This window comes from Anopheles maculipalpis, chromosome 3RL (genome assembly GCF_943734695.1).
Source record: "Anopheles maculipalpis chromosome 3RL, idAnoMacuDA_375_x, whole genome shotgun sequence".
In the NCBI taxonomy this organism is placed as follows: Eukaryota; Metazoa; Arthropoda; class Insecta; order Diptera; family Culicidae; genus Anopheles; species Anopheles maculipalpis.
This window is the reverse complement of record NC_064872.1, coordinates 7,171,604-7,198,055: the sequence shown is the minus strand read 5'-3', so window position 1 is coordinate 7,198,055 and position 26,452 is coordinate 7,171,604. Positions and strand designations below refer to the sequence as shown.

At 47.4% G+C, this 26,452-nt stretch overlaps 3 protein-coding genes across 5 annotated transcripts in view; 2 read left to right on the top strand and 1 right to left on the bottom strand.

Moving 5' to 3' along the window:
- The window catches only part of LOC126565385 (dual specificity protein phosphatase 3), a 471,876-nt gene that overhangs the window by 420,698 nt on the left and 24,726 nt on the right, over nucleotides 1-26,452 (top strand). The gene's annotated exons all lie outside the window — the stretch shown is intronic.
- The window catches only part of LOC126564560 (probable cytochrome P450 6a14), a 282,624-nt gene continuing 260,763 nt past the window's right edge, over nucleotides 4,592-26,452 (bottom strand). Inside the window, exon 3 of the mRNA XM_050221638.1 lies at nucleotides 4,592-4,601. The gene's annotated coding sequence lies outside the window, so the exon portion shown is untranslated. The remainder of the gene's footprint in view (nucleotides 4,602-26,452) is intronic.
- Nucleotides 20,779-22,299, top strand: LOC126564610 (transcription factor hamlet). Its single transcript, XM_050221689.1, has one exon. The coding sequence runs from the start codon at nucleotides 20,851-20,853 to the stop codon at nucleotides 22,297-22,299; it is 1,449 nt and encodes a 482-aa protein (XP_050077646.1). The 5' UTR covers nucleotides 20,779-20,850.

Here is a 26,452-nt window from a genome sequence, read left to right as displayed (position 1 = left end):
CGCCGATTCGTTTTGTCAATTCACACCCTTCCCTAATCCTTGATCCTTCTTGGTTCTTCTACGCGCCGCACTGTTTCGCATCCATCCGTGCTGCTTTTGTAGAGCTTATTTGTTCATTTCACACCCGCCATAGAAGGGGTTCGTTTGTTTTTGCGATCTTTTGGGCAGCAGTAGAGGTGGCAGTAGCTCAAAAAAACCACAGACACAAAGCAATCTGCACCAGCATAAACGGGAGATCGCCCGCACGCCACCAACTCCGCAAAATACAAATTAATCCGCTTTCTTTCGAATGGAGGAGTGGAAGATGCCATGTTCTGGGACGGAGTAGCTGGACAGGAGACGACGGGAGAAACGGAATCTATTTCACTCATCAAAACCCGCCGTCGCAGTGCGAAACTCCCGCTCGTTCGTCGTTCGATTTCTGATCCATTTGAAACCCTCTTCCTAATAAGGTCTGTTATTTATGATAGCCAACCACGGCATTCGGCGGTCCGTGATCCGTTCGTGATCCGAGCGAAATCCTACAAAACCCTAACCCGAGCAGCGCCTTTTTTCGCGCGGCTCCATCCAAATGCGCGGAAGATTGCACTCGCGAGATTGTTATAAAATAATACTAATTAAGATTAACCGCCGCCGACGATGGCGGCGACGACGAGAGGACCCTGCTCGGAACTGTCAGAAGGTCAGGTACCACCACTTTCGGCGAGCCAGCTGTCTCCCGAGTGATGCTCGATACGGTCATTACCAAGGCGACACCGTTGACGCGCGTGCGCGAGCCACGAAGAAGATGCTAGCTGCTCGGGCGCCAACCAAACTACCGAGACTTCATGAATCATCTCGCGCATCCTAATGCAACAGAAAAAAGGCGATTCGTACGGGGGATGATGTTTCTCGTTTCGAGCGCTTATCGGATCAACTGGATCTTGGCCTATACCATCGCCACGGAGCACAACGAAGCGGAGCAGCAACAGCACCTCAACACTGAGAGGTCGATCTAATGAAATTTGACATAAAGTTCAAAACATTAACGATGAAACGTTGGCTGAAAGATGTGCCCGGTACGATAAGCAACTTTAACTTCTGCTGCGGCAAGATTGCCAGCCAGGCTCGTTTACCAACCAGCGCTAGAAAGTTCATATGCCGCGTAATCCACACCGAACCTTATAGTGGCTGCTGCCACATAACCTTGCTCCCTTTCAAAGGCTTCGGCGCTTCGACTACTGCAGCATGACTCCACGCCCTACAAAAGCATAACGAGCCTTAAGATGATGATCCGATTGTGGGTTAATCTCAAATTATAATTTCAAGTACAGCTTAATTTCAACCCAATGCCGTCCACACGGGTAGGAGTTCGCGCCGCTCGCACCCTCAACAACAACAATCATGGCCGAGGCCGCATGTTTTGCTCCTTCCCTTTCTGATGATGATAGGTCATTGTGGAGGGTGGCATGCTGCTTCAGAAAGTGTTGGGATGTGGATCCTTTAAGCAACCTTGTTCCATCAACGAGCTCCACCAAAGGTACGAAGGTTATGATAAGCGATTAGATAACGAGAGGCTCGTTAGGTTGCTGGTTGCTGGTGCTGGTTGTAGGGAACCACTGCACTGGGAGCTTATTACGAGGCTTTGGACGTAATTGGCAATGTTAAGGGCACACTCTTTTGAGCAGGTGAACTTGGTGAGCTTACGTTGATTGATTTCTATGATCTCTTCAATTCTTTTGTTGTGGTAGGAATAGATTCGCCAACTATTACAAGGCTACAAATCCTCATGTTGTAAGGTGTTGTAGCAAAGAATCTAAACTCTTTGGAAATGAAGAGAGTTCTCGCTTACAGTTCATGAAGTCTAGCTTTTCATGTGACGCACTGTACATCATGTCAGTAATTACCCTGAGCTGCAAAAATGTCAACTACCTGATGGTCTACATCAGCAGACAATCTAAAACTTCCGACTCGTCTCTGCACCACGCAGAGCAAAATAGTTTTAATACCACTATTAACCGAGTGAAGAATACGACATCATAAATCATGCACACCGCTATTAACCTCAGCAAAAGTTCAACCCCAGGCAGCACCGGACATTTCAAGAATGCTTCAAACTTTCGAGGCTCTCGAACAACTTTTCGGGAGGGTGATACATCAATTGACGGATGGTGCTGCCATTGATGACATCTTGGAACGATCAATTTGTGCGAATAAACAGATCAGAATGGAACAAATGAAACCGCAGAAGGCCACCGTCAATATGTTTGCTACAAAAATGATATGACATTTCGGTACGGGATGCGGCTTATCTTCCCAATGCCGCGGTGATATTTCGAGTGGATAGATTTGTCTTTTCATTTTCTTTTGTTACATGTTCCTTTTTCTGTCCTTTGTGCTTCTTCTGTCTACACTGCAGACCTACAGATAAACTGCTGTTTTATGTTCCTAAAAAAAAACCGGACGCTCCCGTGCGGATGCTCCAAATGCCATGCGGGGTGTTCGAAAAGTTCGGGGTAGTAGTATTAAGCATCGTATTCGGGATCGCTTGCCTTAGAATATATCTTCCAGACACGACCGCACACAAGTAGTAAGCTGCCATACTTCATCTTATTCGAGCAAAATGTCAAGATCTTCTGCCCGGCACGAGGCCCCTGGTACCTGGTGCTGTGTTAATCAAACCACGGTCAGCGTTTCCTCCGAAAACACACCACAAACTCCTACTCCCGAACGGGTAATTGTAAATCATACACACGACGCCGTACTACCGCACTGCAATCCGTAATAAATCAACCGCTAAAGATCTAATGGACTTTGTCCGGCGGCGTGGAGAACACCCGACAGTCACGAAATGTATGCCCGAATACCAGAGCGCGGTGTTGGTTCTGTGCGCGTGCAGTGGCTGGTAGAAAATTCTCGTTCGTGTTTCGGAAAATTCGATTCGATTCGCGAGGATTGGTTGCAAGCGGCCTGCCCTGCCCCTGCTGCGATAAATAACATTTAAACTAGCCCCCGTCTCTGCTTACTTATCATAAATGGATCACCTCTGCTCTACGGTATCTTCCCTTCCAATTAAAAAAACTGCCGACCAACATACCACAACCAGGTCTCGAAGAATGCTGCTTGTAATACTGTTTTCTTCCCCGGGAGAAGAAACTGGTGGGGTGGATTTTCCAATGGCGCCCTCCTTTCCCTGCAGCACGATCACCATATTGATCATAGAGCGGCGTTAAATAGCTTTCCATGTTGCTCCCTGTGCCCAACGAAACCCATCCAACCTAGGAATAATTGTACGCCTGTTTAGCGATGATTAAAGCTAGTGTTGTCTAACGGCCCCAACGTGTCGTGTGCCCATCCCAAATACCCAAACGGTCCACCACGGCCACATAAAGCACTACGGAGAGCAGTACGATCATCTGCATGCAACAAAACCGACCTACTTGAAACGTGCGGTAGCCAACCAGTGCGATGTTCTTCTGCCCAGTTTTCGCACTGCCTGCACTGCCAGGGTTCCGGCCCCGCCTGAAGCCGATAGAGCGACCTCCTTCACCTCGAAAATCAAAACATGCTGATCGAAAAGGCTCCCTTTTTTGTCTTGCTTTGAAACGCAACGCAGAAGAAAAGGCGTGTGCCCTGAGCTGGTACAAAAGGGGAAGAAAAACTTCATTTCGTCTCTTGCCTCTCGTACTCGCCTTCTGCTGCACAGCTAGACTGTTGTGTTCATAATTTGCCCAGTAATCTAAAGAAAAGATACCAAATAACCACGCGAAATGATTGGGACGCAGGAAGAAACAAAAACCCGACGAAACGAGAGCGACACTAGCATGATACGAGGGAGATGCGATGCGTTTGATCGGGATGACTTCAATTTTGCGTTACGGTCACGTACCGGGCGAGAACAAACCTCCAGAAACACAGCACAAAAAGCTAATCATCCTCCCCCAAATGCTCCATACAGAACGGCAATGTCGAAGTCGGGCAGGCAACACAACAAAGAAGACAGAAGCGATACTAAGCCACAGAGTATCCCGGGAAGGTTCGCAATCTTCAAGCGTTCTTGGGGGCGCGAAAAGGCCCCCGAAGACTTCCGCCACACCGTACCGTATAGCGCGTCAAATGCGACGCTTGCCCTTCTGCTCCGACTTGCAAGATAATCGCGTCCGCGTTGTCGATCGATGATGAAGATGAGTTGAAGAAAAGCTGGGAGACCCCTAGTGAAAATCTAGCGAGCTGCTGCAAGAAAGGCTAGTGTAGTGCGCATACGACGGACACTAGCGGGAAAAACAACCTCTTTATTTTCCTATTTTCGCAGCAACAATAAATTATGATTCGGCCTCGTTAGACGGGGACCCCTTTAACGGGCACCCGTGCACCCCGCATGGACTTACTAGCCGAAGTGTGGTTGTTAGCATCACGCTCCTCTCACGCTACTTTTTCCCAGCTATACCGCAACCATCTCCCGTTTACAGAATCGGAAGAGTTAGGGAAGAATGGATGCGAAATAATCGATGGCTTGTTTCCCGGGTCCGTTGTCAGAATTGGGATCGGGACGAGATAAGACGCTTCACAGCACCAACAAAAAGCGGTGCTGCACTGACGGTGAAGCAATGGAGGCAAAGTCTCTCGCCGATGGCTGATACCGATCGGATCGATTTGGAACCGTGTCCTACGAAAAGAGCCTACTTCAACAAATCGCTTCGAAGGATGCAGATCGATCTCGGGTCGGTTGCTCGCACAAACGAAACCACAACGTCTTGCTACGGTCGCCGTCGATGGCTTTGGGGCCTGCTTGTTTCCTATTGCAAACGCAGAAGCGCTTTTTTCCGCGATCTTATTGAGCAACGCCCACCACCACACGGTTGGCCCGTGCCCGGTACATGCCTTTGATTACATTGAAATCGACTGCTATCGGACAAAAAAGTGGTTAGGGTCAGCTCGTTAAGCGGAAGATGAAATGGGATCGCGCGTTTATGTTGGCGTCGGGAAAAGCACATATTTCATAGCAAAATCGGGAGCAAAGTGGAGGGTTCAGCAGCAACGCCAATGCTTCCGATAGCAGGTCTTCGCCGACTTACCGACTGCTTTATCCGTACCAAGTTTGCAACATTGTCACCGGAACAATTGTCTGCATATCAAAACGAGATTAAAATTCACTAATTCTCCACAAAGATGATCAGCTTTTAAATATGTTTGTACGACTTTTTCAAGCTGACAGTTATCGTCCATCGCACACATTTCTTCAAACAAAGAACCACACACTTTCACATCTTCCTGCGGCTTGCCAAGTCTTCCAAAACACTAAATCATGTCCATCATAACCGTCTACATCGGGAAGCACATCAATTGAATTAGCCAGCTTAAAAGCTCCCGGTCGCTTTCAACGATGCGCATTAGGACCGCTTGTGTATGGGCCGCTTTATAGTTGCCCTTTTAGTTACTCAACCGGCCGCCCATCATCAATTAGTTACACACATACATACATGCCCGTTACTACAAGCACTTTCTACCTGCCCTGAGCATCAGCGATTCCGGCAACTTCAGAAGGTGCTAATCTATGCAAAATTACTGCATGCTCTCCAGTACATAGTGCTGACGCTCCTGCATAAGGACATTGGTAGCGAAAACCGTGCGCGAAACCGTGCTACATCAAACGGTGGGCTTTTAATATTTAAATAACATCCCTCATTCTGCTGGAGGTTTTGGTGGATTGATGGGGTGGCGCGTGAAGATCTAGGCACATCTCGTATGAAGCGACCAGATGGTAGCAATGCTTCAAGTTGGTCCGGAATCAGGCTGAAAACCTCTCCGAGCCCAACCGAACCAAACGGGAAGGAATCGTGAAGTGAGTCACGATATCACTTCGGGGGCCAATGCCGACATACACACAGTTGCCTATTGGTGCTACTACGGCACGCTCTCCTTTGGAAATCAGCGATCGATTTCATTACCTCCAACTTCAGACACAACTCGCGAGGTATCTTTTTAGACATTACAGACCGAACCGGCAGCTTCCTACCGGTACTATGCATGCGCTTTAATTAATAAATTGTTGTGATTGGCCTTTCCGCTCGGCATGGAGAAGGAGTCAGAGAGGCCACTGGAGGGAAATGTTTCGCTTTCCCTTTGCCGTCCGTACCATCATCCTGCAGGGTTGCATCTCGTGCGGCCCGTCATTCGATTAGTGGATCCCGTGGGTCCCCCATTTCGATTCGTTTCGGGCGATTTGAGGATATCACGATCACCGTGCCGGAACCGTCAGCATGCAAGATGCGCCCAGCTGGCCATGCAGGATGGCGCACATTGCTTGTAGGTATGTAGCACAACTAATTGGCCTATTGGCCGGGCCCGCTCGCGCACATTTCGGACGAATTCAGGTTCATCAAGGTCTGGAGGATCTTTCATCGTGTAAACCAACCAAAAAAAAAAAAAAAAAAAACTACACCTCAAGACAGGTTAACGAGAGGTCAACTCATCGTTCGATTTCAAACGGTCGATTCTTGGATCGATGTACCAGCGGCCGCGTGTCATGATCACGACGACCTTTGCACACCCGCAGTCACCCAGATACGCAACTGTGCGACGCCTTGCTGTCAATCGAAGAACCAGGGCGTTGTCGCCTAATTAACACTTCTCACTTCCGGATCCGGGGCAGAGAGTCATGGGCGGTGGTGTGGTTTCGGTTCGGGCAACTGTGAACTCGTCGAACGCGGAAGCTAATGTAGATGAGCCCTCGGAGCGATGTTTTACTACCAAACAAGTTTTTATTAAGATTCGCACATAAAAAAAAATCTACGGTCCGAGCCTTCCTACAGGTGGAGGTAGCTTTCGCGGTGCGCCAGACAAATGTTTCAAGTCACCATCCTTCCCCAAGATCGCCTGAGCCGCCTGAGAACTAGTCCCCCGGAGGTTTGGTCTCGAAACTGTCGGGCTGTCGAGGTGGGGCATGTTACTGAACGTGTGTGTTCGGTTTTATTTCTTAATAGATCTAGAGCGTAGTCCTTGAGCGGAATAGCTCGAGTAGGTGTGGTATGGATGTGTTATGATCGCGTCGTCGCAATTCGTGCTCCGTTATGCTTAGAATCGACAGTAACCGGTGCCCTTTTCCTGTCGGTTACCTGTGCCAACCAAGGTGATCGTGCAAATAGGCTACAGCCAGCGTCTCGCTCCGTGCTTTCCGAGGTTCGAGAAGTTGTTGAAACGTCCGACATAAAAACGAAATAGGCTCTCTTTATCAGACCTTCGTCTAACGATCAGTAGCCGAGATGATGAGACGCGCCTAGTGATCTCACCAAGGTGATCCTTTTGAAGATATCTCAACCAATTTTGTAAGGCCACCTTAGTGCAGCACTGATAGTACAACACGGCTGTAGTAGCCGAAAAGTGTCTCTCCAAACTGTTTCAAACAAACGGCTCTCCACAGCACGCAGTGAAAAGTCCAAGGGCGTAATCAGCCTCGGACAGCGCAAAGTGACTCAAGATGTAGGCATTGGCAAGATGAAACGAGAATCACAAACAGAAAGTACGAGCGGTAAAGTACAACCGGTGCGCAGAAAAAAGCATTTACCCACCGTTACCAGCCCTCACCGCTCGTATCGCAAGCGCATCGGTGGCCAAGGTGTACTGGCGAGATGATTGTAAACAGTCGCGAGTAGCAAATTACCTATCCTATGGATTTTTATCTGTTGCGCCTGGGTAAAACTTAAACGTGTCCTCACCTCATCCCGCACACAACTCGGTCTGTCTCTCGAGGGTAAAATATAGAGTAATTTCCGCGCACGACTTCGTCGCGTTCGTACGGACGCGCGGCTCCAATGGCTAATGACACAGACTCAGTCGAGGTACCCTTCTCCTTGTTCAGTTCTCCCATAGCTCACTATCTGGTGCTACTCCATTCGTCTAACCGTGGTCAATGTTTAGCGGGCATAATGCACCACCTCTCCTACGTACCGCTGCCAGTACCGCGAATCCTTGTCAACTTCCTCTGCTGAAGGTGGGTGTAGGAGCGAAGTTGTCGTTGTCGTGGCTGTGTCGTGTCAATTTCGTGAGGTCCTCCCGACTTCTGACAACGTTCCCTGCGGACGTATTCGGTTGGCGCAGGGATAGGGGATGCAGACAACAAACAACACCAGCTTCTAACCTCGGTACCATGTCACGTCACGTACGAACGAAACGAAGCTCCTAATCGGTTCACCCGATTGCTTCTGGAGAAGCCTCCGTCAATGGGTTTGAAACGTTAAGTTTCAAATCACTCGCTGCCTCGGCCACAACACACGCTGCAGTAGTCGTCTCCGCTGACACGTTGATTGGGTTTTGAGTGGAACGTTTCAAGGGAGACCGGATCCATCGCCACTAAGCTTGCGGATCTTCTCCGTAACCGTAAAATCACCCCCAATTCCAGCGAGACCAATTCTTGGCTGCACGAGGCTGCACGAGTCCACCGCCAGTATGCGATTCGCTTAACCAAAAACTCACGATCACGAGACGCGATTTGCTGTTGCCGAAACGGAACGGAATTTTTCACGCCCGTCCCGTGAACCGTGTCGAAGGCCAACTACAACCTTCTGATGACTGCTTGTGTGAACCCTGTGTCTGTGCTCTACATTGGTGACTGTGCGCAGAAGAAAAAAGACTGTGTCGGCGGATATTTCGCGGTCACGCTCACACACACACTCTCTCTATCTCTGATTGAGAAATTATCTTCTATCCCCATCCAACCTGAGGACAGCGGCGATGCCTCAGGATGCATTCTAGACTAGTTTTGCCTCCTCCGTCCAGCTGCAGTTAGTCGACGCATTCTACCGACGCAAAACATCCACGCAAACGCAACCAACAGTGCGTCCACCGGAAGGCGACACCGTTGACAGACAGCACTCCGCGTTCGTGCGGAGGTAGTAGCTGTTTTGTTTGTCTTTCCGGTCCGGCACTCACGGTACGGTCAGCCGAACGCTTCCTGGTTGCATTGGCATGTCAGAGTCAGCATGTGTGTGATGCTGTGTCCCAAAAACGGAAAACACATACCCTCTCGCCGTAGAATACCCGGCCACACTCGCCCGGTACCTAGTGAACTCATTTTTCCACCATTTTTTCCCTGCCAAGCGTCATCTGCGACGTCGTTCACTCTCCCTTTCGATCGATCTCCATGATGCAATCACAGCCAGCCACATGATCACACACGCACACGGAATGGTAGTAGCAAGGTTGTGCGTCCCAAAACTGGATTGACAGCTATCGACCTGGGACGCCGGGTACGCCAAGCAGCTCCCAAGAATGGAAAAAAGTTCCGCCCGTTTTGCTGAGGCCCGAGCCGGGGCTGTCAATCATAAAAGTATGCCTCCGGTTCGGGGCTGCTTGCTGCCTTGTCTTGTTGTCTGCAGTACTTCTTTCATTCCCAGCTGAGGTTTCTGTGGCAGTTTTTTCCTCCCTGCTCTCCGTGTCCATCTCATGCTTTCCTGCTTTCCTACATACAGCAGAGTTCGCGTTCGCTTTCGATTGTTTCAAAACGCGTGCAGTAAACATGTTCGTTGTTTAGTAGAGTTTAGTAGTTTGCGTTCAGTTTGGGAAGAGACACCACCCGGTCGCTCCAATAATGGGTGGACACTTTGACGCGTGAGAATTGTCGGTTTTGACCACAGCAGCAGGCGTCGTCTGCTGGAAACTTTAACGCGGTAGAATGTTGGCAGGATGCGGTAGCGTGTCGTAACTTCTGGACATGTTTATGACTGCCTATGAGTGTTTTGTTTGATGAACGCAATCTAAACAACGCGGACTTTGAGTTTAGAGCTTTGAGGAAACAGATATCTTTATTGTTGTCTAGATCAGCTCAAAAAAAAAAAAAAAAAAAACAAAGCGAACCGAAGCCTTCAGAAATTCCTCAAACAAAGATCTTCAATCCAGATCATGCTAGGAGCTGTTGGTACTTCTAACCAACTTCAACTACATTCACCAATCCTACTTATCACACCGTTTCGATTCAAACCTCATCTGAATGAGCTGCCAGAAGGATGCGAAAAATGAGGCAAACCCAACAGACATCATCAATCATAATTCGCCGTCAGCTGTTAACACAAAACGTGCATTCTTCTTGCTATCTCTTCTGTGCATTCCGTCGCGAATGGGGATGACATCCGAAAGTAGCCACAGGGCTGCTAGAAAGACCCGATCGCCAACCCATTCGCACAAACCCCCCGCAGTGACTTGATGCAAAAGTATTACAATGTCGCGATCATCAACATCATCATCAACGCCACTTCGATCACATCGTAATATGACGTAATCACATTGCAGATGAATGAGCCTACGCATCCTCAGGACGCAGTGGCTTCTTCAGGTGTCACGAATTGCACGAGTCATTTGCGTAATTAAATCATATCAACCAACCAACGGGCGATGGCGTCAGGCAATGTATTTATTGTACCACACGACGGTGAGTGCAAAATTACATCCATTGTTTTCGTGCCGTGTGTTTCAGCATGGCTGGCTTGGGTAGACATGCAAAATTGCAGGGAATGGGAATTCACCCGTCAAGTTCATCCGCACAGGGGATGGGTAAAGCATCATCTCCAATAATAAAACACAAAATTGGACCGACCCACCATTAGAGCGCTCTGTCATTGCCAGCCGTTGTTGTCGCCACTAAAAGCACCTCAACAACGGCTCCCGCATAATCATGTGTCTATGCTGAGATATTTTTCTCAACGCTAGCTAGTAGCCAACCTGCCAACCTCAAGTGCAAGACGATCAGGTTGTGATGAGAATTGAATCAAATGGGTCTGCCGCCACCGCCGATGCTGATGATGATGATGGGTCATCAAGCAAGCGTAGCAAACGCTTTCTAGGTCAGTGTGATTATTGGGCATTAGACTAAAGAATTCTTAGACCGCCGCCACAGCAGCAGCAGCAGCAGTTTTGCCCGGTCACGATAGAGCTTCCCGCATGCTATCGAATCTTCCCTTAATGCACATACACTCCCGGTACGATCGTTCGCTTCTTTGTAGCAGAAGAGCGACGGATAGCGATCGCGAAAAAGGAACGAAACGTGGCGTCCTGGACCCGTTGAACGATCGTACCACCATCAACAGACCCTTTCGGATGGAGGCGATGGATTGGAGGCGTCAATCAATGGAACTTATGCGGTCTAATAATAAGGCTTATCGTGCGAGGAGCCCTGATTTGCAGTTTCATCCCGTGAAAGTTGCCAACTGCTCAACCCACCCGGCATGTCCGGGGGTGTCGGGTGCCAATGTCAGCCGACACAAGGCTTTGTGCTTCCTCTGGCCAGTGTTTTATTGGCTCCACCTGGTGGAATGGATCGCACCGCAGAAGGCCGTGTGGTCAGCTCAGAAACCCGTAAGGATGGTGTCCATTTCTTTCGTCCCAATGTCTTCGTCGAATGCTTCTTCGAGCCGATGATCCGATTGCGATCCGCTTTCAACACTTTCTCTCTTCTCGATCGAACGGCATCGGAACGCCATCCTATCAATACCCGGTGTTCAACGTGTGTACAACACCAACAAGACACATAAAGACATAAAAATTGCACATGCAATAAAATTGAACACTGTTTGCAAAACACGGCCCACATCGTTACAACGGTGATACAGATTGCGAGTGCTCCCAAAAATCTTCCTTTCTCTCGAAGAGTTTTCAACATTGTGGCGCAAAAAAAAATATAAATAACAATCGATTTTAAACACATTTTCGTGCTGGTTGCATCAGGCGAGATACTCGCGATTGCTTCTCACCTTATCTCCCCGAGGCGTAAATGTAAATTCATCAAAAATATCAACTCGCTTATTACTGCGCCTGGAGCTAATTTCAACACGCACGCACCTTCCCCAGCGCCTAGCACATCGTTAAAAACGATCGCAAAACCACCGATCGTATTATATTTCCACCACTATGAGTCGAATGCCCCAAAGTCCTCCTCCAGATGAGCGCTAAATAATATCGGAAAAATCATTAAGCTGACCTTATCGCACGGGTTGCCATCGGAAATAATTTATCTACGTACGTTTGCCGAGCCTTCGAGCCTTCGGACAGGCTAAAACGCTAAAACGATGACATATTTAAATTCCTTTTTAATTTTTATCTGATTTTATGATGGCAAGCATTTTGCTCTAATCGACCTGCTGCTAGGGCACCCGATCAAGCCCCGATCAATCGTTGATCTACATCTGCAAATCTTCACACAGACTCATACACACAGTGACAGACGGCGATCTGATGCAGGCACATAATTAATTAGCTTTATGTAGATCGCGAAGCGCGCACCCAACCGCAATCGATCGCCTACGGCCATGAAATTCGCCAACGCCACGGTTTGCGCCACGAAGGCCATTGCTGCCTTGTCGATTTTATTTTTGCTGTGCGCCCTCCGTAAGGCAGACCTTCTTACTATCTATCTATCTATCCTGCTACCGATCTCCAAAATCGCCGATGAGTGAGTTGTGAAAAATGTGATCACAGTTAATGGATTAAGTTAGGTTCGGTTTAGGTTCGACCGGCCCGAGTTTGACAAATCATTCATTTGGCCCAAAGTAATCCCATTGCTGTTGCGTGGTAGAAACAGCTTCCGGTTACGGTTGTACGGGCGATGAAGCTTAGAAGCGAATCGAACGTAACGGATGGAAGGATGATTGGGGACCGGTTTTGTGTGTGTGTGTGTGTGTGTGTGTGCGCGAAAGGACGCGTTTCGCGAAAGCAATCAATTAACGTTTGGTAATCGTTAGAATGATTGCATGCCACGGCACCGCGGCCAGAACTAGAACACGGCGTTCGGTGATGAACCGGTCGTCTAATCGATGACGACCGGTCATTACGTGCTGTTGGCCCCCGATTATCGCTCGCCCTGGCTTTGCAGGAAGGGCGTCAACGCCAGATGCCGGACAGACGAGACATCGCATCGTGTGTTTATGTGTGGCGTTGTGCGCACCATGCACCACAAACGCTCTCAAGGTGAAAGGCGAACAACGAGCGAAGTCCGATCAATATTCATGAAGCCTTCCATCCCATGATCACCTCGAAATTAATTGGTTCTTCTAGATCACGCGAGCTTACGAAAGGCTTTGCACAACCATGCGCTATCGAGCGCCACCCGAATACTTTACGTACCACCCTGGACGCGCATGGCTGTGGAACTCTTCGGACCCTTCTCTAGGTAGAACAGAAGTAAGAGCAGTCGATGTAGCAGTACACCGACAAACAAACAAACGTTCAACGGTCCACTCGTCACTATCTAATGGCCCTCGGGCGATGTTGAAATATGATACCATTCCGTGCATCAAAAAAACGTTCTCCCTCTTGGCTGGTTGGGGATCGAATTCTAGTGGACTATGCCTTTTTTTTGCTGTTGCTCGTTGCTTCTCGAAAACATGTTCCAAGATCAGCGAGAAGAAGGGGACACTTAGAGCGGGTCCAGCTAATCGAAACTGGGCTAATTCACGGCTGGCGTTCCAATTTTCGATCTCCACTTAATACCAGTAGTCGGCCGGAGGCTAAAGGGGACCACCAAATCACATCCTTGAAATGTTTCAATCCATCCAATGTGCATGAGGTTCTGATTGTGTCTTGCACTTGTGTCTGGGTGATACGGAGAGCGATTGGACATTGACCATTGGTCATTGGAATTTGCCAAATGTTTAATGGGGTGATCACACGCGCGCGTGTTCTGGGTTAATACACCAATGCCGACTATGGACTCAAAGACAAACACAGATTTTGATCCTCAAACGATCACTCTTATGTGCCTTCACTTCTTACTTTACGGGGGAAAGTGAAGCGTCCCGTCAGTCCATCACATCCTCCAGAAGAAGCCACACATCAACACAGCCCACCCTCTAATCAGGGTAATTCCAGCCCGGCCAGCTGTCAGTTTACACAGACCTCTGCTCTAGTTTAAGACGGCAAGCGCTACCGAACCGCCACTATTGAACACCAATTCAGCTGTCACGAAAATAGATACCTTTCTAACCGACCAATTCTTCCAACACTGTTTCCAATTACACGAGGAACCCGAGTGTCAGACAAGCGGTGTGGTTGTAAAGACAGACTCTAACTGTCCATAAGAAGAGCGACTACGAGCCACTGGCATGATAGCATCGCGCGCTTGGTGATGCATTTCTCTGCTCCAAAGTTGTCAACAGGTTGACTAGTTTTGCCCCAAAGAGATGGCCCTTCGCGATACTTGGAAGGGGGAGTGTTCGGTTTTCACCTGCTGCCACGACGTGTACCAGTATTTCAATGAATCCTAGCTATCCCAATCTCCCGTAGGATGACAGATAACTTTAAATGTCCCATCTCAACCTCCCGATGATTGCATGGAAATTAATGATTCAATTAATGCAAACGAACTCTTATCGTGCGCTCGGAGACTCACGGTGAAACGGTTTGCTTTAAAAGAAGTCTCGTGAAACTGGAGCGAAATCGTGAATTTATAACGTCTCAATTAAGACCCCCAGCGGGAGTCTATGTGTGTGTGTGTGTTGTGACACGCGGAAAGGAATCTCCCGTTTGCTTATTTTTATTTTTGCAGCGCACCATCATTTCACTATCGATTGTCCGTGATCTTCGCATAGACGAAGACGGATCGAGATCTGATAGGAAAGTGACGATGCGACCCGATGCACTTTTCTGCTCCAATTTTTGTTTGTTTCTTTTTTCACTCCAAGTGACACTCCAAACGCAATTGCTGGTGATGTGCCGTAGAAAGTTTCTCTCCACAAAGGAAAGGAAAACCTGCGTAACGGAAACGATCGTTCCGCTCACGGTGTGGACTGCGTATCTTATTTCCGGCGCATCGAATCGGTTTTGTTTGATTTATTGTCGACGCGGCATGGCGAACAACCGTGCCGCACAACCGCACCGAAGAAGCTTTAGTTTTATTATTGCTGTTAACATTTATTATCTGCAGCAGAGGAAGACGGCGACGACAAACGGACGAGCGCTGGACGCTCGTTCATCCTCGTCACGGTACGGTTTGCGGTTCCCAGGATCCAGTTACCTTGCCGACTTGCCGGCCTTTAGGCGGCCCGTTACCACTAACGCCGTCAATCGATCACTGACGAGATGTTATTTTTCCTCCGGAGGGATTTTTTTTTTTTGTGGTTCGCTCTTGTTGTCCAAAACACAAGCCTCCACCACCGCCAGAGTGACATTCATCTGCGAGAGTCTTCTGGATCTGGATTTTGGGGTTTTTATTTCTGTAGCTGGTACAGGAACAACGGGGTCGGCAAAGTACGGAAGCCAAAAAATGTATCAAATTCTCACCGGTACGGCATCGATCAACGACACGCCGACGGTGGACAAGAAATCCATCACACAAAAACACGACACTGCTATGATGGGCTACCCCCACGCTCTGGCCTCTGAAAAAAATCGTTTGATAGCCTACCGTAAATCCTCAGCACACTCCACCAAACGGCAGCAGCATTTCAAACGTCAACTCACCCAAGGAATGAAGCTACTCCACTCGAATATCTCTTCGTCACGGGACCTCCACCGAAAATGTAGCTCGGTGGCGATCATCTTCAAGGTCTACGCTGGTCTGTCACGCAGCGGGAGTTGTGTGATAGCCCCATGTTTTCGTGCCCCTTGAATTGAATACGCGTGATCCAAGAAATGCTTCTGGTTTTAGTGGTCGTCTAGCAGCACCATAATTCCTTGTGCGTGCATTCTCCTCCGAAAAAACGTGGACATCTAGTTTTCGGTGTTCGGGGCTTTAAGTCCCGAAGTGCACTATTTTACGAAAACCACATGAAATGTCAATCTCAGAGCCGTTGCTCACTGTTCGGCTTACTTGGGAGTTGAAGATCACTCACATCACTTCACTAAAAACTCTAGCCTTGATTCTCTGTTTCGCTCTCCATTTGGCTGGCGATCATCTCTAACAAGCCAATCCTGTTACCCTAGCTGTCAGTTGGCTTATTTTCCTTTCGCCTTCATGTCTTCTACCGAAATTCTTCCCCCAGCCAGCAGCCCCCTCGATTCACCCAGGAAAACCTGGAGACATGTAAATGAACACCACACTGTGTCACACACACACACCGTGTGCCACTGCGGTATTTCAAACTGGAAATTCAAAGAAGCTAGCCGGTAGCCCAAGCTCCCCGCATCGCAACAAGACCCATTTCATGTCAAACGCTGCTTCTCGCCTCCCGTCCTCACCAGCAGCAGGAGCAGCTACCATCCAATCCCCCCTTCGGGATAGGACGAAATGGAACTTTCAATTTAATTTGATTGTAGAAATTAGATACACTTTTTAACCAGAAAATGTCCATCACTCAATCAAACGAAAGCAGAAGGAAGCCGGCGAAAGAAAAATGTCCGCTCGCCACAAAAGCCCTCGCGCTGCTAGAGACGAAAGCCGGGGGCTTCCTCTTTATGGCAAAAGGAACGGCTCTCCCGGGTGTTTTTTGATGAACGATCTCATCGGAACGGTGAAGCATACGATACTCGGTGTCTTCACCGCAAGACACCGGTGCGCGGTCAGTTGCAAACAAAGAGCGCGCAAAACGGGGCTGTATGTTCCTATGGGGTGTGGCGTGGATGTGCGCTGAAGCTAATGATGATGAAGATGATCGTTCGTACCGGCCGGCCCAACCGATTGGCCCATATCAGGGCACAACGATTTGCTGGTTGCCTACCATTTGCCTAAACAGGAGTGGAATTTCTGCTACTGCTCCCACATGCTTCATGTGCTCCGTGGTAATCGAATATTGTGAGTTCGGGAGGATTTTTTTTCTCTTTCGTCTCGGAATCCCAATTCCAAACGATCCTTAGACGGATGGATTAGATGGAGATATTTTTTTTCGGGTGGGGGGCTTGTGCAAAAAATGGTACAAGATGAATAAATATATCAGCAACAAGCAGACACAAAAAACGCGGTCCAAAGTATCACTTTTGTGGTTACACCAGGAGATTTAAGGATGTTAAATGAGATGTTCGAGGGATCGATGAGCGTTTTTTTCTTCCTTTTCATTGTACGAATCTTGGTATGGATATCCATCACAGACATTCCCATCGGAATCCGGTCAGAAATCCGATTAGGAACTCAATCACACGGAATGACGTTTTTTTTTGGAGTGGAGTAGCGTAGCCTCTACGAGTAGGCTCGGATAAATAAATGGGAGGTTTCGAGAGGCGCACAGTAAGTTGCCGTCTCTCCATGGTAATCAATCATTAGATTCTTACTGGCTGTTGCCTGCAGCGGTAGAGATATAGTAGACATGTGAATAGAGCTTGAAAACATTCGATTAAGATTACAGAAGAATTTGAATACTTTTGGAGGAGATAATGAATGAAACGAAACACTTGGAAGCGATTCTTTGTGCCCTTGAAGATATCTCAACTATTTGGCTAGATTAGCTTCGATGATCACTCAAACAAGCTTTGGCAACTCATTTCTATTGCATAAAACCTTTACGTCCTGACAGTTTTGAGCTCAGAAACACTCATGGTGGAGTATTGCGAGTCGAAACATCTATAAGCAGTACAGAACCCCACTCTCGAGACATCCCGATCATGAGTGAACCGGATCAATACATGATCTGCTTACTGCAACTTCCAACCGTAGGTAGATAGATCCCCCTGCTCGTCTGGAACCACGTCCCTGGTGCGCATGACTCGTAATGATTATTTATATTTATTCATAATAGAATCCGTTGTAGTCGATTTCATCCCCTTTTCGTGCTCGCACGTGCTTTCCATCATTCGTACTCACTACTCCCGGTACTGGGGCACCATTGATTCGGATTCCGTGTCGTGTCGTCAACTTCGTCTTCATGACGTTGTTTGGACTTTGTCGTGGCGTTTGGCCAATAGCAACAACATTAAAAAAAGAGCTAACTAAATAAACCCAGCAACGTAAACGAATGGCTCGTGCTCGCGATTAACTTCACCCGAACACCACCCAACCCTCCCGGGATCTCTGGGGAGGCGCATCGGCGCAACAAAAGCTGCCAAACGGTAATAAGTAGGAATTGCAGTTATTTTATTTCCTTTCTTGCCACGCTAGAGTTGCAGATGTGGCTTAGTTTGGTTTTCTTTATTATGCATTTCATTTGTGCATTGTTTCGCAGATCGTAGCATACAGCTGCGCCATGTTTGGGTTGAAGTTCGGGTGCGCGTGAAGAACGGGCGGATTACGGCACCAACCCGCGGACGTTATTTATTATTTTCAAATCAAATTTATATCAATTTCTATACATTCGTTTGCCTACCACCACCACGACCACTAGATCCTTGCTAGAATTGGACGGGGCGGGGGGCTGAACATTGGGGGAGAGAAAGAAAGAAAGACCCCACTCTTCTAGTTTGTGGGCTATTACACATCTCCTTGCCAACTCGTTAAACGTGGACTAACGAACCTAACCATTCCGGACGATTCGTAACCTGCGGTTGCGCAATCACGAAACACGAACAAAACGAATCCAGTGCAGGAATATAGCAATTTGATATTGTTTTTTCTGCCGATGACAACCTTCAATATTGTTTGGTCTGGTTGGTCTGGAAATGACACACTTTGGAGAGTGAAAGATGTTTGTTTAGAGATAGAGTATCGTTTTGTGTCGATCGCTATCGGATGGAATTTCTGAAAGTAATTTTTGTGTAGTATTACGATCAAGATGGATGATCTATACATTACTGCAGAGATATACAACAAGCTCAGAAGATAAAGAGAGTCATGTTGATGCATCATGCAGACAAATCAAATCTTCTCGATATACATCTTTATTAGCTGCTACAAATAATGCTTCTTCTGTCTGAAAACCGTGCCGTCCATATTCCATATATTGCTATCATAAGCAAGTAAAGACTTCGTCGACCTAAGGCCTCGCTGGGATCAACCCTCTGGGGACAACGAAACTCCACCAATCTTGCACACAAACCGAAACCAAGAAGCCGTGAAGCAATTTGAACATCATTATCCACACAATCTTTCTGAATCGGTACAAATCATTTCACCCGAACTTCCCCTGCGTTCCCTTACCCATTTCTCTCTCTCTCTCTCTCTCACTCTTGCATTCGTCACCTAGTAGTTTTTGGAGTTAAGTTCGAGCTGGACGACTTGTAGCCACATAACACCCGCTCTACACCGCAAACGATAATGATCGCATATCACGATTCCCATTTTCGCATGACGGCATTTTGGCCTGTTTCCGTTTTTCCTCCCCCTCAAACTCGACTCCGTGTGTTGGCTTTTCAATTTCCAATCCCGAACGCGGCTCGTGCGCGATTGACCGGCGACGATTCATCGACCTGCAGGTCTAACCTTTCCCTCTCCCAACCGTGCCCGTTGTCCGGTGAGGACCATGTGCATTCATGCCGAGCATGGAGCCACCAAATAAACTAATAAGAAAGCGAACAGGAAGAAACTGTAGCAAAACAAACACCATGCTCCGTGACGAATTCCACGCGGACATAGTACCCGGGGGAGAAAGGGAATGATCCAGCTTTTATTTTGCCCTATGCGGAATTAACCTCCTGATAACGGGGGGGACTATCTCGAGGTGTACGGGGCTAGGTTTGAAAGAAAGTTTGCTAAAAGAGGTAGAGAGCCACTCATCCTCGGCCACACTGCGCAACCGCTACGTACGAGTGGTCGGCAAACACGACCCGGGCAACACGCGATCAAACGCCGTTTTGAGAAACTGTCCCGTTCGGAAGAAGCGATGGGCAAACGGGAAAGCGGACAAGACACGGCCAGAAAGTAGCCATCAGGCAGCAAAACGGCACCAGCAGCAGCAGCACCCACGTGCCATTTCGGGGTCGTGCGCCACACTTCGGACCCTTTTGCGGGTCGCCCTGTCGTGGCGAACAAATAATGGGTTTTCATAAAAGGAAAACTGGAGCAGGCTAGGCATCTGGAAGGAACTGGGGATGCATTGAATACCCAGGATCCAAGTGACAGCGCGCGCACGGTTCCCGCCTGCGGTGGCTTTAACCGTGACGTGGGTTTGATTTTCCAAGATCTTCCCTCTTTGTCTTTTGGTGGTACCACCATTTCCGCTTTGGCTTTGGTGCTGGATGCAACGACGAGCTGCATCATCATCATCATCGGCGTCATCGCCCTAATGGTCAGCTGTGGCCTCCCGGATGACGAAGACGCAAGGGCGGTCTTTTTGATTAACATTCCAAGCGGACGCCAGTGACAGAGTCGCAAGCGGGTGCCGTTGCGCTTCGGACACCACACTAGACAATATCAAAAGATGATAGCAAGTTCAATATTTGCTCGGAGACAGTTGGAGATTTGCAGTAGACCCTCGTTCGAACTGGGTCGAAATCGTCACCCGTTCACTCCCGGGTCTGGTCACTATGTGTGTGCATGTATATGTACGCGAGGGCACACTTCATTTGTTCCACCCGATCCGGAGCATTGGTGTGAAGACCCCTTGTGTCCAATTCCCGATTGTCTCTGGCTTCAATAGAACCCATTGTTATTGGTTGGTGTTCATCTTTTCAAGCTCTGGACACTCGGAAAGATAGACCATTGCAAAAAGGGCTTCTTTATACGCAAACACTCGACTATTTCGCAGTGAGGCACTTCACTGACAGCCGTGTGTTGGTCGCGCAAACGCAACGGAAATGAATGACTCAATTAAGATCCCGCAACGGAAAGGACCGCAAGATCGTTTCTTGCTTTCGTTGTCTGTACAATTTTCTCTACAATTTCTCCCGTTTTTTCTTTGTTCTCTCCATTGTGTTCTCTCGGTAGGTTTTTTTTTTTGCTGACTGAAGTCAACCGAAGGAAGTGACTGAAGTGAACGCCCGCCCATCCACAACCCCCACCTTCGTCATCTACTCTCGCCCCGGGTGTCACAAAAGAGCACAACAACGGCCGCAACCGTGATCTGCGCGAATGCAGTGAGGCGCAAGATGCGCGAGAAGGATCACTCACCGCGCAAGATGTTGCCCAGTCCAAAGCAAGGCGCGGTCTATCCGCTGCTCGGTCTCGGATCCACCCTGCCGGCACCGTTCGATCTCTCGCTCGTCAATCGTTCGTCCTCGTCGAATCTGTTGCACCAGCAGCAACAGCAACATCAGAGCCTCGCCGAGCAACCGCTCGATCTGCGGGTGGAGCGGAAAAAGTCGTCGGCCGGCACGTCCACCTCCACCTCGTCGGACGACGAGACGGATCCACCGAGGGCCAGCTCGACCGACAGCAAGCCCGGGAGTAATGTGATATACTTTAACGATAACAACAACAACACAAACAATCTGAACAACAACCACAGCAAACCGTCCGATAGTGATAAGAGCCCGAGTCCTACGAATCACAACAATAACAACAACAACAACAGCTCCAAGTACGCCAACAACAACCATATCAACATTAAGGATGAGTTCCGAATATCGAACCTCGCGAACCACAACAACCCGAGCGCCCTATTTTCCGGCCCGCCAGGACTCAATCCGCTTATGCTGGAAGCGATCGCGAAGGCAGGTCTTCCGCTACCGTACCGTGGTTCGTTTCTACCGCCACGATCATCCGCCACGTACGATCTGCAGCGGTTAAAGGAGCGTGAAGCACTCGCCCACAGCCTGTCCCAGCTGCGCCAGAGTGCGTCCAACAGTGCTGGTGGGAACGTTCTCAACAACAACAACGCCAACATCATCAACCACAACCTGCCAACGGGAGGAGCGGGCGGCGGTACGACAGGCTCACACGTCAAGAACAAGGATCGGTACGCATGCAAGTTCTGTGGCAAAGTGTTCCCACGATCGGCCAACCTAACGCGCCATCTACGTACCCACACGGGTGAGCAGCCGTACAAGTGTCGGTACTGCGAGCGATCCTTCAGCATCTCGAGCAACCTGCAGAGACACGTCCGCAACATCCACAACAAGGAGCGACCGTTCAAGTGTGCGCTCTGCGAACGATGCTTCGGTCAGCAAACGAACCTAGACCGCCATCTGAAGAAGCATGAGGCGGACGCTGCTGGGCTTGGGCTTGGGTTGGACGAACGGCTGCGAGCGGCACGACGGAACAGTCGAGGCATACCGGAAGATTCTTACTTCGAGGAGATACGATCCTTCATGGGGAAGGTGACACAGTTACCGATCCCGCTACGATTGCAGCAGCAGCAGCAACAATCACCTTCCTCTCAGTCAAACACCACAAGGGATAGCCCATTCGGACGACGACAGGCTCAGCAGCAGCAACAACAGGATGGACAGACCGATACACACTCATCCCGCAGCTCAACACCCTCGGACGAAGAACCCGTCTCACCGGCGGCAAGCATCGGGAGCACCCCGGACCAGGACATCAAGATGGAGACCAACAACAACGAGGACGGTGACGAACCTTTACAGGTCACCTGACCGGACCTGCGGTGTCTTACCGCAGATCTCTAGGTTGTACCTGGGTAGAGATGATCAACGATCACGATCAAGATGGTTCCTTCGACAGTATTCGGCCACAGTACTATCGTGCTGCTAGCACCTGTGCTCTAGAGTGTGTGGTCAAAGCCAACGTGTTTTTTTTTTTGTTTCTTTACACTACTACTAAACCCGCAAGGTACAATCGATCCTACATCGTAGCGTTATAAGTATGAACCCTCGGCACTCGTTGATATACAGATAGATGTGAGTGGGTGTGTTCGTTGCTACTAGTACTTTTAGCATCTAAGTATCTTGTATTAGAACGAGAACCTTGCTAACGAAGGGAGACTCGCAACAAGAGATTCAGATTACCATTACCGCCCATTCGACCATGTACAGGGCAGGCTCTACAGGCAGTGCGCTGTCGAACTTATAGTATTTGCAATAAAGAGAGATTAGGACGTTAAGAATTAGCAAAAAAAGGCACACTAATAACACAACAAGCAATCTCAGCTAGTGACGGAAAGGTGATAAAATACTCTGCTTGTTTGTAGACCGTAAAATAACAAAAACAACAACAAAAAAAAACTACTTGCCATACCGATCTTATTTGCTCCTGGAAATCGATTAGAGTATGTGTTTAGGTGCGTCGTGGTTTTATATTTTATCTTGTTTAATTATTATTAGCCCCTTCTTACCAATTAGCGTAGCAAGTGTGTTGACAGCTAGAACGTGTCCTAATGTTGTATACTGTAGAGAAAAAAGCTAATGTTTAAAATTCGCCTCCAGAGATCCAGAGCGAGAGCAAGGAAAGCAATTCATGATGATGGTACTCAAAACGGAAAGAAATTGTTCAACCAAAGCCAAATGTAAAATCTGCTCGTCTGATCTGAAACAAAACGAGCTCTTGAGGATTGTTGTTTTTCGAGCGGCGAGAGTATGTAGTAGCGAAATTGTAACCCTTAGGACCTTTGACAGCACAAGCTGACCTAAACTCGGAATTGCTTCGAATGCGAAATAGGTTAGGATTTGCCCGGACTAGCAAAGGATCGCATACAAAACCTAATGATAAGTGTGAACGTGTTAAAGTATTGTTGAGTTTTAGTTCTTCCTAGTAGATAGTCGATGTTGGATAGTTTGGTGCGACCGAAGCACGCAGGTGAGCTTAGCTTTGTTTGTTAATTAGTTACTGTTAGCGAATATCGAATCACATTCCCAATTCCCCAACCTCTCCTCAACAAAAAAAAAAAAAAAAACCCGATCGCAAAGGCTTTCCCGGCAAGCGGACAAACGCACAATCGAAACAAGTTGTTCTAATTAAGTTTTGCAAAACAAACGCTAAGCGCGTCGTATCTTCGTGAACGGGTAAATAGAAAAAAAAATGGCGCACATAAAACACCGACGTCGTCTGATCTCCGATACGTATAGACATCCCGTCAGATGTTGTCCGATGTAAAGTAGCAGCTAGAGATCGCACTACCGTGCACCGAAAGCACATAGCATACAGCGGCAACAAGGAAGATCCCGGAGCGTGATCGTAAATGCTGGGCGTTTTTTTTTTATCGCCGTTAAACTTACCTCGTAAACATGGCGTCACAGTCAAGTTGCACTAAGCAGCGGGTTTTCGGAACCTGGTACCGTTTTCCGGTGGATTCGGAGGATTTTTTTTATCGACACAAAAGCTGTGCGATACAGTGCTCGCGATAAGCTGGATCGTGTTGGAAGTGTCTTTCGAATGGGCTGCTTTTCTGCCAGAGAAACAAGAAAAAACGGTTAGCCATTAAACGTAGACCAGCTTGGCGATGGGGTCGGAATACAAAAGCGCATTGGAGTAGCTTACCGATTCCGGATAGAGCGATATAGCTACGAGATGTGCGTCACCAGATTCCGGGTTGACAGATAGCATCAGGAGCAGAAGTTCGATAGTCGTTTTCGCGGATTGTAACGAGTCCGGGATCTAGGAAGCGGAAGATTGGGAGGGCACATATTTACAATTTAAAAACCAATTCCTACATTACGCCACACGCACGCTGTTACAAATTAGTTACCAATTTAGTGAAGCACGGAACACCCCAATATACAGAGAGTGAGATTGGCTGGATCATCCCGTACGTCCTAGGTTTACGCACGATCGGCAGATAGTTAAGAAGCTAATACAGAAGCCAACTCAAGTGAAGCAAGTGACTAGAAGAAACCTGCATCCTAGCCCCACATAAACCCGTCTTCCACGTGGCCCTTCTTGACAAGAAGCAAGAAGGCAAGCGTTTTGTTTTGTAAAGTAATGTTTGTTTAATTGTTGTCTTGAGATGATTTTATCTGTTTTACACCATGGTGTTTTTTTCTTGTACGTTTTTATTAGTCCAAATATACACACAAAACGAGTCGCGGACGTGAAACACGGCAAAAACCGGAATTTAAAACGGAGCGACAAAGTCCATCGATGATAGCGATGCTGTAGAAATAATGCAAAACACAAATAGTGAAACTAAATAGCACACTAATCATAGTTAAAACAATCGCAACAAGAAAACAAGTTACTCAATCAAGGTAATAAACAAAATAGTATGGGAAAAAACCACAGCAGTGCACTCACCAACTAATAGATAGAGTAACTTTACGCCATCTTTCTTTTTTTACCATCTCACTGTAATGTGTTCCTTTGTAAGATTTTTTGTTTCGTTTTATGTTTGTTTTTCCTGTCCTTAGTTTACGGCCCTCTTAGCAATTGAGTGCGATACGTTTTTTTTCCTTTTTCTTAGTTATTTGATTTACTTTCTACTTGTGTTGACCACCAAGTAACGCAACCACAACCTACATTATTACCCGCTACCATTATTACTATTTTTACGACTATGTGCTTTTTTTTAAATAAGAAAATGTAAAACTCAAACAACAAATCATACAAACAAGGATAAAACCACACAAACATGCAAGCTTTAGTTAGTAAGCTATCTACGTTTTTGTATATGTATTTAGAAGACCTATTACCGTTATAACTGTAGTGAAAGCGAGCATCAAGAGAGAATAAATATCATGCACAAATAGATTGAAAAAGTATAACAATTGTGACTTTTTATAATAATTGTGGCTATAATTTGTGTACTTTTACTTTTGGGTTTAGTTGTAGACTACAGGAGATCGTACCAATGGAGTCATCCAAAACATCGCATGGTGAGTAACGACCATAACATGGCTGTTGAAATTCGTCAAAGAGCCATACTAGGATCCATTTCCGAGGAAATTGCTTTCAATGTAGACATCTTGCACGTCGAATACGCCTCTGATCAAATGCTCAGTGTTGTGTCAAGCAGCTAACAGGTGAGAGATCAGCCATCCCAGTTGTTTCGCGATCACTGAGGGTTGAAGATTGATCAGAGCACAGTAGGGCAAAAAGTTATTTTTTATAGGGCAAAGCTTCATAGTCCTTAACAGATTTGTGTCAGAACTCCACTTCCAAATTGAGATCGTCATTCAAATTCATTCCAGTCAGTATCTATAATGAGGAGGAAGCCTGTTTTATCTCAAACTGGGAGTGAATACAATGATTTCCGGAGCATACCAATATCTGAGATACATATTTTTTCCGCTGCTTTCGGATGTTAGCACATTACGTCCCGCAAAGGTTTGTATTAGAAATTATGCAATTATATTTGAGCGTTGAGTTTTTGTGTTGTGTTATTTGTTATCGGGTGTTTTGTTTTTAAGTGTCAACAAAACCTCCCCGCGTTGGCTCTACTACTCACAATATCACAGTTTCAAATTATATAATCCTAACAGGAAGTGAGATGGGAAACAATAAGGTAAAACAATCCTAACACTGATAATAAGTCTTGCCAAGTGGAACATGTGAAATTACAAAACTTCGTTACAAAAGTACAAATAGAAAAAAGACGCATACATACATACACACCGATAGATACATCTAATATACTTTTACGGTCACATTATCATTATTCCCTGGGTAGACGGTACCGAAACACACATTAAGCTACACGGTTTATCTTACTGTAATGAAATACTTTTCGTTTTACGTTAGCCCTTACACGCAACAGTTGGAAAAACTGAGTATTTTGTATTAAAGATTTGCCACATAACATGAAGTACGTTGGAATTATTTAGTTCCTGGCCTTTTTGGCATAGAACTACAAGTTTC

Coding starts and splice junctions, on each gene's coding strand:
- LOC126564610 (XM_050221689.1), top strand. CDS start 20,851: ATGCGCGAGAAGGATCACTCACCGCGCAAGATGTTGCCCAGTCCAAAG.